The sequence below is a fragment of the Neofelis nebulosa genome, chromosome 4 (genome assembly GCF_028018385.1).
Source record: "Neofelis nebulosa isolate mNeoNeb1 chromosome 4, mNeoNeb1.pri, whole genome shotgun sequence".
Lineage (NCBI taxonomy): Eukaryota > Metazoa > Chordata > Mammalia > Carnivora > Felidae > Neofelis > Neofelis nebulosa.
In genome coordinates, this window is record NC_080785.1 from 74334033 (window position 1) to 74348480 (window position 14448).

The 14448-nt window shown below is 36.2% G+C and overlaps 1 protein-coding gene across 6 annotated transcripts in view; it reads right to left on the reverse strand.

The window, feature by feature from the left end:
• Positions 1-14448, reverse strand: part of AKAP9 (A-kinase anchoring protein 9) — a 151322-nt gene that overhangs the window by 101031 nt on the left and 35843 nt on the right. For all 6 annotated transcript variants that reach the window (XM_058725131.1, XM_058725134.1, XM_058725133.1 and 3 more), the window contains 3 exons: positions 13692-13847; positions 12649-12846; positions 5025-7412 (listed from right to left, as the gene is read on the reverse strand). In XM_058725131.1, the coding sequence (XP_058581114.1) occupies positions 5025-7412; positions 12649-12846; positions 13692-13847 (2742 nt within the window). The remainder of the gene's footprint in view (positions 1-5024; positions 7413-12648; positions 12847-13691; positions 13848-14448) is intronic.

Below are 14448 nucleotides of genomic sequence, written 5' to 3' on the forward strand. Positions count from 1 at the left end.
GAAGAGGATGTGGAGAAACGGGAACCCTCTTGCACTGTTGGTGGGAATGCAAACTGGTGCAGCCACTCTGGAAAACAGTGTGGAGGTTCCTCAAAAAATTAAAAATTGACCTACCTATGACCCAGCAGTAGCACTGCTAGGAATTTACCCAAGGGATACAGAAGTACTGATGCATAGGGGCACGTGTATCCCAATGTTTATAGCAGCACTCTCAACAATAGCTAAATTGTGGAAAGAGCCTAAATGTCCATCAACTGATGGATAAAGAAATTGTGGCTTATATACACAATGGAGTACAACGTGGCAATGAGAAAGAATGAAATATGGCCCTTTGTAGCAACGTGGATGGAACTGGAGAGTGTGATGCTAAGTGAAATAAGCCATACAGAGAAAGACAAATACCATATGTTTTCACTCTTATGTGGCTCCTGAGAAACTTAACAGAAACCCATGGGGGAGGGGAAGGAAAAAAAAAGAGATTAGACTGGGAGAGAAACAAAGCATAAGAGACTCTTAAAAACTGAGAACAAACTGAGGGTTGATGGGGGGGTGGGGGGGTGGGAGGGAGCGGAGGGTGGGTGATGGGTATTGAGGAGGGCACCTTTTGGGATGAGCACTGGGTGTTGTATGGAAACCAATCTGACAATAAATTTCATATATTAAAAAAAAGAGAGAGGTCTAATTTTTCTCACTTCATTCTGTTGCACTGATCTACCTATCTTTTTCAAGGAAAGTAGCACAATATTGCCATTACTGCAACTTTATTGTAAACTTTGATAGATGGTATAGTAGTATGGCCTGCTTCATCATTTAAAAATATTTTAGGGTTGTCTGGGTGGCTCAGTTGGTTAAGCATCCGACTCTTGATTTCAGCTCAGGTCATGATCTCAGTTTGTGAGACTGAGCCCCACATCGGGCTCTGTGCTGAGAGCATGGAACCTGCTTCGGATTCTTTCTCCCTCTCTCTGGCTCCTCACCCACGTTGTACTCTCTCTCAAAATAATAAGCATTTAAAAAATAAATATTTTAAATATAGAGAAATTAAAAGAATAATGTAATAAACATGTACTCACAACCCAAATAAATACAATTATTTTGTCTTCCTCCCCCTCATTTCTCTCCTTTCTACAAACTTTTTTGGTTAGAAAGGAAACATAAATAAAATTTAATCCACTATATTCCCATTCCTCCTTTCCCAGAGGCAATTATTATCATAAATTTGCAACAAGTCCACTCCATTTCTTATATTATCACTTTTTAGTACATGTAAACAATATATATGTTTTTGAGAATTTACATAAATGGTGCAAAATGGTATTTATTTTGCAAATCATTCTTCTCATTCAATATACTGAGATCTATCCATGTAGATACAGGTTAATTTATTTTAACTGTGGTACAGTATCTGTGAATACACCACGATTTGTCAATTTCCTTCTTGGAGACCAACTATTATTTCTAATTTTTTGATATTTCAAAAATACTGCAGTAAATTCTTAGATATGCTCCTGTACAAATATACTTGTGTTTCCCTCATAAAGTGGTTCTCAAACTTTAGCAGGCACCAGAATAACCTGGAGTGCTTGTTAAAACAGATTGCTGGGCCCTTTCCCTGAGCTTCGGGTTTAGGAAGTCTGGTGTGGGGCCCCAAAATTTTAATTTTAACCTGTTTTCAAGTGCTGCTGATACTGCTAGTCAGGGACCACACTGACAACCACCTAGAAATGGTTCTGCAGGGTCATAGGTAATGTACATTAAATGTATTAAATTTTACCAAACTACGTTTTCTGTAATTGTACCAATTTATATTGACATTAACAGCGTATGTGAGTACTCATCTCCCCATATCCTCACCACATTTTATTGTGATACTCATAAGATTGAAAGCACCTTTTCATGTTTATTAGCCAATTAATTTCATCCAAGAGTATGGTATTCTGGGGGGAGTCAGCATTATTTCTAAGCATATGTAGATTGCTTGTAGGTGTTACTGTTGTGTAAAATTATCCATTTCTTCTGTGAGCTCCTCCCCCCCCTCCCCCCCACTTTACTCCCTTCTCCCAGTAAGAGGGTTTATCATGGTAGTGACAACTGGGAAGGAATTTACCAGTTTGCTTCTCTTTAGTTTATGTAAGTTAATGTCAAGGAGAGGGTATCTGAATGTCACTGAAAATGTCTTCAGTAGAGAAAGTAAAACCCTTACTGAGAAAATCTGACCATTTGACAGCTTCAAATGCACTCCAATTAAGTCTTTTTTAAAAAATGTAAATGATTGGGGCGCCTGGGTGGCGCAGTCGGTTAAGCGTCCGACTTCAGCCAGGCCACGATCTCGCGGTCTGTGAGTTCGAGCCCCGCGTCAGGCTCTGGGCTGATGGCTCGGAGCCTGGAGCCTGTTTCCGATTCTGTGTCTCCCTCTCTCTCTGCCCCTCCCCCGTTCATGCTCTGTCTCTCTCTGTCCCAAAAATAAATAAGAAACGTTGAAAAAAAAAAATTAAAAAAAAAAAAAAAAATGTAAATGATCTCTGACATTTGCAGGAGTAATTGAACTGTAATCACATTATGCTTTTGAAAACCACTGCAGATAATTAACGAAGCATTAACCGTTATGCAGTTTGAATTTTTAAACTCTATTTAAGTTATTAAAATATAAAATATCTTTACATTTAATATAAGATCATAAATGCAAATATACAGACAGTCCCCAACTTATGACCCAGGATTTTTTGACTTTATAATGGTGTAAAAGTGATACACATTCAATAGGAAGCTGTACTTCAAATTTTGAATTTCGATCTTTCCCCAGGCCAGTGATACGCAGTATGGCACACTCTTGTGCTGGGCAGTAGCAGCGAGCCAGAGCTCCTAGTCAGCCACATGATCACAAGGATGAACAGCCAATACATTTACAACCGCTCTTTTTTTTTTTTTTTAATTTAACCTTTTTAATGTGTATTTATTTTTGAGAGAGAGAGACAGAGCACGAGCAGGGGAGGGACAGAGAGAGAGAGGGAGACACAGAATCCAAAGCAGGCTCTAGGCTCCAAGCTGTCAGCATAGAGCCCAACGCGGGACTCGAACTCACAAAAACTGTGAGACCATGACCTGAGCCGACGTCAGACACTTAACTGACTGAGCCACCAGGTGTCCCAACAACCATTCTGTTTTTTACTTTCAGTATAGTATTCAATAAATTACATGACACATTCAACACTTTATTGTAAAATAGGCTTTGTGTTAGATGATTTTGCCCAACTGTACGTAAGCTAATACAAGTATTCTGAGCATGCTTAAGGTAGACTAGGTTAAGCTATGATGTCCAGTAGGTTAAGTGCATTAACTTCATTTTCAACTTAACATATTCCAATTTACAATAGGTTTATTGTAACTCCATCATAAGATCTGTATTTATTAGAAGGAAAAAGAGAAAACCTTCCAATGGTTTCCTACTGTGTATAGTCTCAACTTACAAAGTCTGAAAGGCTCTCCAAGATCTAGTCTCTTCTTTCTTCTTCAAACATTTTTCCTTCCACTCTCCTGCTTTCAAACTCAACTAAACACACCTTCATTTGGTTCCTCCAACTCACCCATGTCTTTACAATTGCCCTAATTTGCATGTGGTAGGCTCCTCTTCATTATTCAGATCTCAGTTCAAAGGTCAATTCTTAGAACAGACCTTTCAGTATTTAATGTTGTCACCACCACTACCCATCATTCTCTATCACATTATGCTTTATTTTCTTTATAGGACTTATTACCACTTCTAACTACTCCACTTGTTTCCTCGTCTATTGTCTGCCTCCCTCACTAGAGTATATTCCTGCTGTGAGAAGGAATCTTCTTTCTCTTGTTACTATACTTCCTATACCTAGTGAGACATTCAATAAATATATGCTGCATAAGTGAAGAAAGTAAAGCCTTACTTAGCAGCATTACACAAAATACCCAGTGGAATTTTCCAGTTATTTCTAATACTAGTAACTCGCAAACTGCATATTGGTCAAGAGTAATCTATTATGATATATCTATTTTTATTATATTTAATAAATACATAAGATCTACTATTATATACAATAGTAGATATTATAACCTAACTGTATTAGACTGTGTCTAATACAGCATTATTTTCTATTACTATTATATATAACATCAGATATTATATATCTATTATTATTCATTATATGCATTCTTTAGTTATAAGTAGAATACTTTTTACCCCCTTCAGCTTTACACAGTACTCAGAGAAAACTCTGGGACTTAAGATGAGATTTCTTTCAGGGAAAGATGGTTTTATAACTACTGAATAAATACTATATAAAGTACTAAAGTTTAAGAGTTAATTTTTAGTTGGGGAACTTTTATAATTTTTCTTTTTTTTTTTTTTTTTTAATGTTTACTTATTTTTGACAGAGAGAGACAGAGCATGAGCAGGGGAGGGGCAGAGAGAGAGGGAGATACAGAATCCGAAGCAGGTTCCAGGCTCCGAGCTGTGAGCACAGAGCCCGATGCGGGGCTTGAACTCACAGATTGTGAGATTATGACCTGGGCTGAAGTCGGACACCCAACCGACTGAGCCACCCAGGTGCCCCATTGGGGAACTTTTAAAACACTAATATGAAACAAAATGCTGAAACCAAGCTTTGATATTACAACAAAATATTACAAAGTAACTTCTTTACAAAGTTATTTAAACTCTTGCCATTCCAAAGAAAATGTGAAACCATTGCTATTTATGAACAGACTATGTAACATAACTTAACTGAAAAAAAAAAAAGGCAACAATGTTTAAGAAAAAGACAGTAATCTTTACGCCCTTCGTGGGGCTCAAATTTATAACTCTTAGATCAAAAGTTGTGCTAAGTAAAAACAGATAAAGGCAATGATAGATGAGAGGCCCAAATGAGAATTACATTACAGGGCTCCCTTTCATTCTCTTGTAAAATTTATGTTTTAGGAAGATAAAAACATTATTTGCGTGAAATGTACATTTTCACTGTGCTTTAACATATATAAATAAGTAAACATACCTTCTCTGATTTAAGTACACTAAGTTCCCACTGAAGTTTATCATTTCTACTTGGTTCAGTAGTCCTAAGTGATGATCCACTTGTCACTAATGGCAAGTGACCCAAAAACAACTGTTCTTGCTTGCCTTCTTTTCCAACAGTCCTATTTTCCAAAGGAATTTTATTTTCCTCCATTATTTTTGATTCTTCACCAAAATCTTTATTTATTTTAGAAACTGACTCTCCAGAATCTTTGCTTGTCCTTGTCACAAATCCATCTTTTAAAGAGTCTAATGGAACATCACATGCATTTACATTTTCTTTCCTATTATGATTAATGATAATTTCTAGCTCTCTACATCTCAATAAAACTTGCTCTTTCTCTTGCTTTAAAGACTTAACTTCTTCACTCAGAAAACTAATCTCACCATGTTTCTGTTTTAATTGTTCAGAAAGATCAGACAGCTTCTCTGACAGTTCTAATTTTTCTCGCTTGGTCACCTCAAGTTTTTCCATAAGTTCTGTTGTATCTTTCTCAACAACCTCACCAATTTCCAAGGGTTCTCCTATAAAAGTTTTGTCATCATCAAAGACTGAACTTTTCATTTTTACCACAGTTGGATTTATTCTTTGCAAATGATGAAGCTCTTCACTAAGTGTTTTAAGCTTACTTTTATACTCTACTTCTTGTTTGTTTTTGCTGTCTTCTAAATCAGTTTTCACCTTGAGAAGGCAAGCATAGTCCTCCTGTAACTCTTGATAGTTAACTTCAAAATTTTTTTCAGCAAATGAAAAAGTGTTCCTTTGCCTTTCAATCTCTTCAGTTAGCTGAATACATTGTTTTTTGAGGTCTTCATTTTCCTCTGTAAGTACTTCTATTTCTTTTTGCCAGTTACAGTCTTGGGATTTGGACTTAATGGAGTCTGTGAAAAGTAATCTTTCTTCTTGGTTAACAGGAGTACACATTTTCAACATGTCTTCAAGGGCTTTCTTTTCATCTTTAAGAATGCTATTCTCTGCTTCAAGATGTGTGAATTTTTCTTGAAGGTCATCCTCTTTTTCCTTCATTTGTTTCTCCAACAATTCAGTTTTAAGTTGTAATTCTTGAACTTCTTGTTCAAGAGTACCCTTTTCCTTTTCTTCTTGCCTGAGTATTTCAATTTCTTTTTGAAGTTCATTGATTTGAAGAGTCATTTCTTCTGATTTTGAATTCACAAGGGACTGCTGTAAATCTTTTAGCTTTGAAATTTCCAAAATTAGTTGATTCTGCTTAGTTATCAAACTATCTTTTTCAAACTGCATGGTTTCTATCTTTTGACTCATTTCATTCTGTAAGCCATCTATCTGCTGTTTATAGTGAATGCCTAAGTTATCTTTAAGTTTCTCAATATTTATTCGATGTTCAATTTCTAAATCTTCTTTCAGTTTGGAAAGTTCTTCTTCATGACTAAACAGAAGCTGTGTCCTCAGCCTCTCTAATTCAGCTTCTTGTGATTCAGCCATTCTGTCTAATACAGCATTCTTTTCTCTCTCTAACATTTCCAGTTTTATCTTGTAATTTGTAACTTCTGCTTCATGTTCTAATTCTAGTTCTTTTCTGGACTCAGATGCAGAAACAATCTCAGCTTTCAAATCTTCCACTGTACTAAGGGACTTATGTGCTTCATTGAGTTTACTTTCTTGTTCAGCTATTGTTTGTCTAGCTCTCTGAATTTGTTCCCTTGAAAAGCTCAATTCTTCAAAAAGGTCTTCAAGCTGCCTCTGTAGAGTAGACTTTTCTCCTGAAATTACTCCTAGTTCTTCCTTGAGTTTTTCCTTTTGAGAATTACTATCTTGCAATTTTATATTCAGTTCATTTATTGCCATATTCATTACTTTTATTTGATCTTCATTAACAGTAATACCTGGACATGATCTTAAAGCATTCTCCATTTCTTCTTTATGCCGTATTTTAAGTTCATCTATCTGTGACATGTGTTGTTTTATTAACTCCTGTTTCATCTGTACTATCTGCTGCCCATACATTTCATCCAGCTCTGCCCGGAGCTGTTCTAACTTTCTTTGTGTTTCTTGTTCCATTCTTTGCAGAATATCAGTTTCAAATTGGCTATCTTTATGATTTTTCTTTTGAAGTTCTTCAACTGTCCCCATTAACTGTTTTATTTCCTCAGAACACTGTCTTTCTTTTTGCTTGGAATGAGTCAGCTCTAATTTCATATTTTTAATCTCTTGGTTCTTTCCTACAACCTGTTCTTGTAATTCTTCCAGTAATTTATCAGTAACTGTGACTTTATCCATTAGCTCTAGAGTTTTTTTTTCTTCTTCTATTATTTTTGTTTTTAGTTCTTCAATGATTGCATCTTTCTCCTGTATTTCTTTATTTGAGCTTTCTACTTTTTTATCTTGTTCCTTTAGAAAGAAAAAATGAAAATATAAAAATGTCAGTTTTAGTTCCTGGCAACTTACATTGCTTAATCTCAATACCAAAATATTGAAAGAAGTCTGTTTTTTTCAATAATTCTATAAATAGTAACTGCTAGGCTTGCCCTTCAATTTTTCCCAAGTCAGTGAGATACGACGTGTGTACCCAACACTATTTGTGAGCAAACACTACAGCAGCATTGGTTTTCTTGAAGAAAGAAATTTTTCTTACACTGCTATGGTGAAAAATATTAATTTCAAAATTAGGATTAAAATGTCTAAACCATTATATTTTCATCTTTCTTATTAACTAATAAACTTAGTATTTTCTATAGGTATAGTACTATGTACTCTTTACAGTTCCAGAAGAAAGTCTTAAAAATAAATCAAGATTCCTTCTATGTATTCTAGTGACTTAAAGGTGTCTGATGAGCAAATGCTATGAAAAGACTAAAACAACAAAAACAGGTTCTTGTGGGTCTGCCTTAGTTTCATTCCTGTGGCTGACCTCAAGTGACATGCAAAACAACTACACCATTTAGAGCAAATCAACTTGGTCCTAGACTTTGGGTTTGAATAGAAATTTGAAAGCGGGGCAGACATTTTTTTCCACGTCTGACTTGGGACTCTACTGTGGAACTGTATATAAGCCTAAACCTAGGACACAGGCCAAGGCGTATTCATAATCACAATCATCCTTAAGAATGTTATCACATAAAGGAGTCAAGCAAAAGCCCTAGAAACAAAGTTTTGCCTCTGTTACTTAGTTGCCTAAATATTTAAGGGCTGAGGTCCCAACTACAAAGAAAGTATAATCCATAGAATGGAACAAACACAAGTAGGTAAGTAAAATCACCTAAATGAGTCAGGAGTCCTAAGGCCAAGAGGACTTAAAGGCACCTTGAATGGATTTATTAATATATCTAAATAAAGAATGTCAAAGCCTAGAAAAAGGAAGGCGTGAGACAGAAATGTTGGCAGTACACATTCCACCACAGTCCAGGTGCTGTGAGACTGCGAATTCTGATCACTCTGGGAAAACCATACTTAACACAGAAAGCAATGTAAGAGGTTGTAGCAAACAGAATTTAAGAATTTCAGTCCACAGGCATGACTTTTCCTTCTGTGAGATGGATACATCAGGTTATCATAGCGTAATGCTATGGAACATTTGATTCCTCTAATATCCTTTAATCTCATGCTCACTAAACAACTTTCTATTATTATTATTTGGCGTTTCAAATTCATTTGCCCAGAGAAAGAAAGTAAAATCCAAAGAACCTGAAGCATGCAGGTCCTGGTGATAATCATTTCTCACTGTAAATTAATAATCTCATCTTCAAGATTTAAACATTTAGCCTCTTGAACTTGGAAAATCTGAGCTCACCTCTGAGATAGCTCAAGTCTCAGATGATAGAAGATAAAAATCAGAATTATTTTTTCTTCCAAGATTTTATTTAAATTCAAGTTAGCTAACATACAGTGTACTTCTGGTTTCAGGAGTAGAATTTAGTGATTCATCACTTATATATAACACCCAGTGCTCGTCACAACAAATGCCCTCCTTAATGTCCATCACCTATTTAGCCTATCCCCTCAAAAACCCCTCAGTTTATTCTCTATAGTTAATAGTCTCTTGTGGTTTGCCTCCCTCTCTGGATAAAAACCAGACTTCTGAGCCTACAAGTCAAAGGCCACAATATGCACTATATAAATTAACTAAGGCAACAACAGCTATACTGTGAAGCCTCCTGAGCAAAATCCTATCAGCTTTTTTCTTGGTATCACATATTCCATCCAATGTCACCATAAGTGATTACCAAATGCTGAGCCTTCTGACTTCTGTACTATAATATGACATTTAAATCACTTTAATCTCTTAAATTGCAGTGTTTTCACCTGTAAAATAAATACCATTTCTTCTATCTCATAGAATATGTTTGAAGCTAAAAGAAAATGAATGTATTAATGTATTTTATGCACATTGTGCTATATAAAAATGTAATATCTTTGTATACTAGAAAGTATCTAGAAGGCATTTGGAACCTATAAGAAAATAAAATTAGTTCACGGAGGTCAACTTCAGTTCAACTGTTAAATAAGTACTTAGACTTGGAATATTAACATCTGTTAATACTTCTATTTCCTGATTTTTCTATTGGGGAGGAGGAATCCTCATAAAACAGTGTCACTTAATTCAAAATTGTCCAACATGTGATATAACTGCAAGCAACAATAATTCTTCATTCAACTATTAAATAAATTCATGGTTCATTTTTCTTAGTACTGTTTATTGGTTTTAAAAACCAATAAAAACCATACTGTATATATGGTTTTAAACCATATATTTTGTGTTGGAAAAGACAGCCCTGTGGTTGAAGATACAATCCCTCTATTTTTAGAAACAGACTTGAGGGAGTGGGGAATAATATACTTCTTGCCTGTGACCACTGCACCATGGGAAGTTCAGAATATTATGAGTAAAGAGAATGAGGCTGGAATCACCATGACAGTTTCAACCATCACCCTAATGCTCTAGTCCCTCAGCTGATCTGATGGAACTACTGCTCAGGGGGAGTCATTCAAAGTTAAAAAAAAAAAAGAGAGAGAGAGAGAAAATTTTAAAAATATATACATAATAAAGAAGAGACTAATAATTGGGGTGCCTGGGTGGCTCAACTGGTTAAGCATCTGACTTCGGCTCAGGTCATGATCTCATGGCTTGTGAGTTCCAGCCTCAGGTCAGGCTCTGTGCTGACAGCTCAGAGTCTGGATCTTGCCTCAGATTCTGTGTCTCCCATCTCTCTCTCTGCCCCTTCCCTGCCCATGCTCTGTCTCTCTCTCTCTCAAAAATAGATTAAGAGAAATTTAAAAAAAAAGAAGAAGAGACTGGTAATAAAAGCATTCTGCTAACAGAGGCACCTGGGTGGCTCATTCGGTTAAGTATCTTACTCTTGATTTCAGCTCAGGTCATGATCTCATGGTTTGTGTGATCAAGCTCCTGCATCGGGCTCTGCACTGACAGCGAGGTACCTGCTTAGGATCCTCTCTCCCTCCCTCTCTCTGCCCTTCCACCACTTGCGCACGCGTGCTCTCTCTCACAAAATCAATGAACTTAAAAAAAAGAAAAATTCTGCTAGCATTCAAATAAACAAAGGCTTTCCCCCTATGAAAATGAATTATTTGGGGCACCTAAGTGCCTCAGTCAGTTAAGCATCTGACTCTTGATTTCCGCTCAGGTGTGGAATCAATGCAGAGCCTGCTTGGGATTTTCTCTCTCCCTCTCTCTGCCACTCCCCTGCTTGTGTACTCTCTTTCTCTCTCTCTCAAAATAAATAAATATTAAAAAAATAAAATAATGAATTATTTGAGTTTTAAATACTTTCAAATAATACTGCCTGCTGAATATAATAAATACAACAAAATCCAATTTCCAGGCTCTTATAACGAGACCTAGAGTATCTCTCCACTCTTCCCTCCTGAAAAGGCTCACTTTTGTTTTCTTTTTAATTTCTTTAACATTTACTTATGATTTCTGAGAGACACAGAAGACAGAGTGTGAGCAGGGGAGGGGGCAGAGAGAGAGGGAGACAGAGAATCCAAAGCAGGCTCCAGGCTCTGAGTTGTCAGCACAGAGCCCGACATGGGGATGGAACCCACAAACCATAAGATCATGACCTGAGCCAAAGTTGGACACTCAACTGACAGACCCACCCAGGCTCCCCAGGAAATGTTTATTTTTATTGCTTCATTTCATCATATTATACATGTTAAAAATATCTTTATAAAGGCTCACTTTAAAAAAAAATTTCTTTTATGTTTTATTTTTGAGAGAGAGAGAGGGAGAGAGAGAGCGCGCGCAAGTGGGGGTGGGGGGTGGGGGGCATGGAGCAGAAAGAGAGAGGGAGACACAGAATCCGAAACAGGCTCCAAGCTCTGAGCTGTCAGCCCAAAGCCCGACGTGGGGCTCAGACTCACAAGCTGTGAGATCATGACCTGAGCCATAGTTGAACACTTCATCAACTGATCCACCCAGGAGCCCCTACAAAGGCTGACTTTCAAAGACTATTTCTGGTTAAACTATTTTTTGCTACCTATATATTTTTAACATCTTTTGTCCTGGGTCTTTATGTACACTCCACCCTCTAAAATGTCCTTCCTATCTCTATCAGTTCAGATTCATAATGTATTTGCTTATTTACCAAATGAATACTGAGTAGCTACTATGTGCACACAGAACTATTGCTGAGAAAATGAAATATACTTAGAGAGAGATTATTCCAGACCTGCCTCAAATATCCTCTCCTCCTAAAGCCTACCCTGAGTCACTTCCTTTATGAAGGCAGACCTTATTAGGAAAACATGGATGGTGAAGAGGATGGAGGCAAGAGGGGGCAGTGCAGTAAAACACAAGAAATATGGCTCTGGGCCAGCTGTATGGGTTTGAATCACAAGTCTGACAAGTGTCAGTAGGGTACCCTCAGTCAAGTCATTTAACATAGGTGAACCCCATTTTCTCTTTTGAAAAACAAATAAAATATAACTACAGGGATGAGTGGCTTTTCGGATTTAAGATTATCTTATGAGATATGTTGTGTATCTATGTATATATAAATATATTCTCTAGAATACATATGTGTGTGTATAAACACATATACACACATACATATTTACATACTTATACATAATATATAATATATATGTGTGTTCATACATAAAAACAAATATAAATATGTAAATTATATATATTTCCCCCCTTTTCCTCTATTACCACTTATTTGCTAAATAAGTATTCCAAGCAACTTTATAAAACATAACTATCATGAAAGGAGAATCTACTATTTTTTTCTAATTAAAATCCGTAAGATTTCATTTTTTCTTGGAAATATTTTCAGAATTTCATAACCACTGGTAAAATGAGTAGAAATACTTATAGATGAAAAGAAAAAAAGAATGTTAATTATGTTTATAAATTTAGATTCTCCTGAGAACTCACTTTAACATAGGCTGATCACTTCCAAGGAACTCAGTAATTAGTATTATCTTAAAAACTATTATTGTAAGACTCCCAATTGCTTTTGAAATAAGTTGTTTTATATAAAGAACATTTCTTAATTATGAAATTTTGTAATTCATGTACATAACAAAAAGTATAAACACTTGCATAAAAAACTTCAATTATAAAGCTGCTGTACATTGGCTAACTTCCTTAAAATAAACATACCATTTCATATGTTCTAATTTTCTCTTGTAAGAAACTAATTTGCATCTTGAAGTCTTCTTTCTTTTTTTGATAATCTTCTAATAAATGGTCTTGTTCTTCCAGCTGTTGCTGATGAGTGAGGATCTGTTGTTTGGCTTGCAACAAATCTGCAGCTGTGCTACTATGAGTGCTGTTTCTCAGAGTTTCACTAGCCTGTAACTTAAAAACAGAAAGAAACCCCCAAGTTAAATTCTGAAGTGATTACGCTAGGGAATAGACATCTTTTGGGATATTACTCAGCTCACAATTGCTCTCTGGGAAATCTGCTAGATTCATAGGCTTGAAACCCAAGCAAACATGCTGTCATGGCTTATCAGATGAGTATGGGCACATCATACAAGCTGAACAGTTAAGATTATCCCATGACAAAGCAGAAAAAGTCTAATAAAATAGGGAAGACTAAGGCAGACCTACAGAAAGAAAAGGGGCCTGAAAGACAGTACTTCCTGGATTCCTGATATCCTTCTAGTTTCTGATTCCAATCCCTTTCAGAGGCCTGGTTGTATTTCCACCTTGAAATCTGTAATATAAGCCTGTATTTAAATTTCTCCCTTTTGCTTAGCCTATCTCAAATTATTTTCTGTACTTGCCATCAGAAACCTTGATTAATACAATTACATTCTTATGGCTCTGATTAAAGGTAAATGGAATATATTCTGTCTGGATACCATTTTAGAAAATAAAATAAAATCATACCAGGGTTGGCAAAGGTAGGATGTGGCTACATGTTAATTTCTGCAAAAATCCACCCATCAGACTTAAAAGATATTGTAGGCTTTCAGTATACAGACAAGGATGAACAAAGAAAATAACAGCAAAGAAACCACAAAAGAACTAGTTAAATTCTTGGTTAACATAATAACAGGTGTTCGTTATTTTTTCCAACATGATACATTATAAGCAGATGTGATTTTAAGTTTAAATTTGTTTTAAAACTCATGAGCATTTTTTAAAAACTTCACTACCAAAAATCTAATAAATTTTGTTCTATTAGTAATACTTACATGCTGGAACTGAATCTGTAATTTCTGACTTTGTTCTGTCAACTCTAAAAATTCTCTCATTGTCTCATCCCTTTCTCTTCTTGCTTGTTGTAAATTAGCAGTAAGCTGGGTTATGATGCCATCTCTTTGTTTAATGGCAGCTTCAAATTCTTGTAACTAAAAGACATCAGTGAAAATATTAAGTGCCAGACTTACTTTCTTTGAAGTTTATATATTTTGAATTTTTTTTTTTTAACGTTTATTTTTGAGACAGAGAGAGACAGAGCATGAACGGGGGAGGGTCAGAGAGAGGGAGACACAGAATCTGAAACAGGCTCCAGGCTCTGAGCTGCCAGCACAGAGCCCGACACGGGGCTCGAACTCATGGACCGCGAGATCATGACCTGAGCCGAAGTCGGCCGCTTAACCGACTGAGGCACCCAGGCGCCCCTGAAGTTTATATATTTTGAGAGAGAGAGATGGGTGTAGGAGTGTGTGAAAGCAGGGAAGGGGCAGAGAGAGAGGGAGAGAGAGAATCCCTAGTAGGCTCCATGCTGTCAGCTTGGAGCCTGAGCGGGGCTCGATCCCATGAACCATAAGATCATGACCTGAGCCGAAATCAAGGGTCAGATGTTTAACCAACTGAGCCATCCAGGTGCCCCTGCCAGACTTATTTTTAGAACAAAACTGATTATTAGTACAGGCAACTATTCAAAAATATACAAAACACATTGTCAGACTGTAATTAAAAAAAATTTTTTTTTAATGTTTATTTATT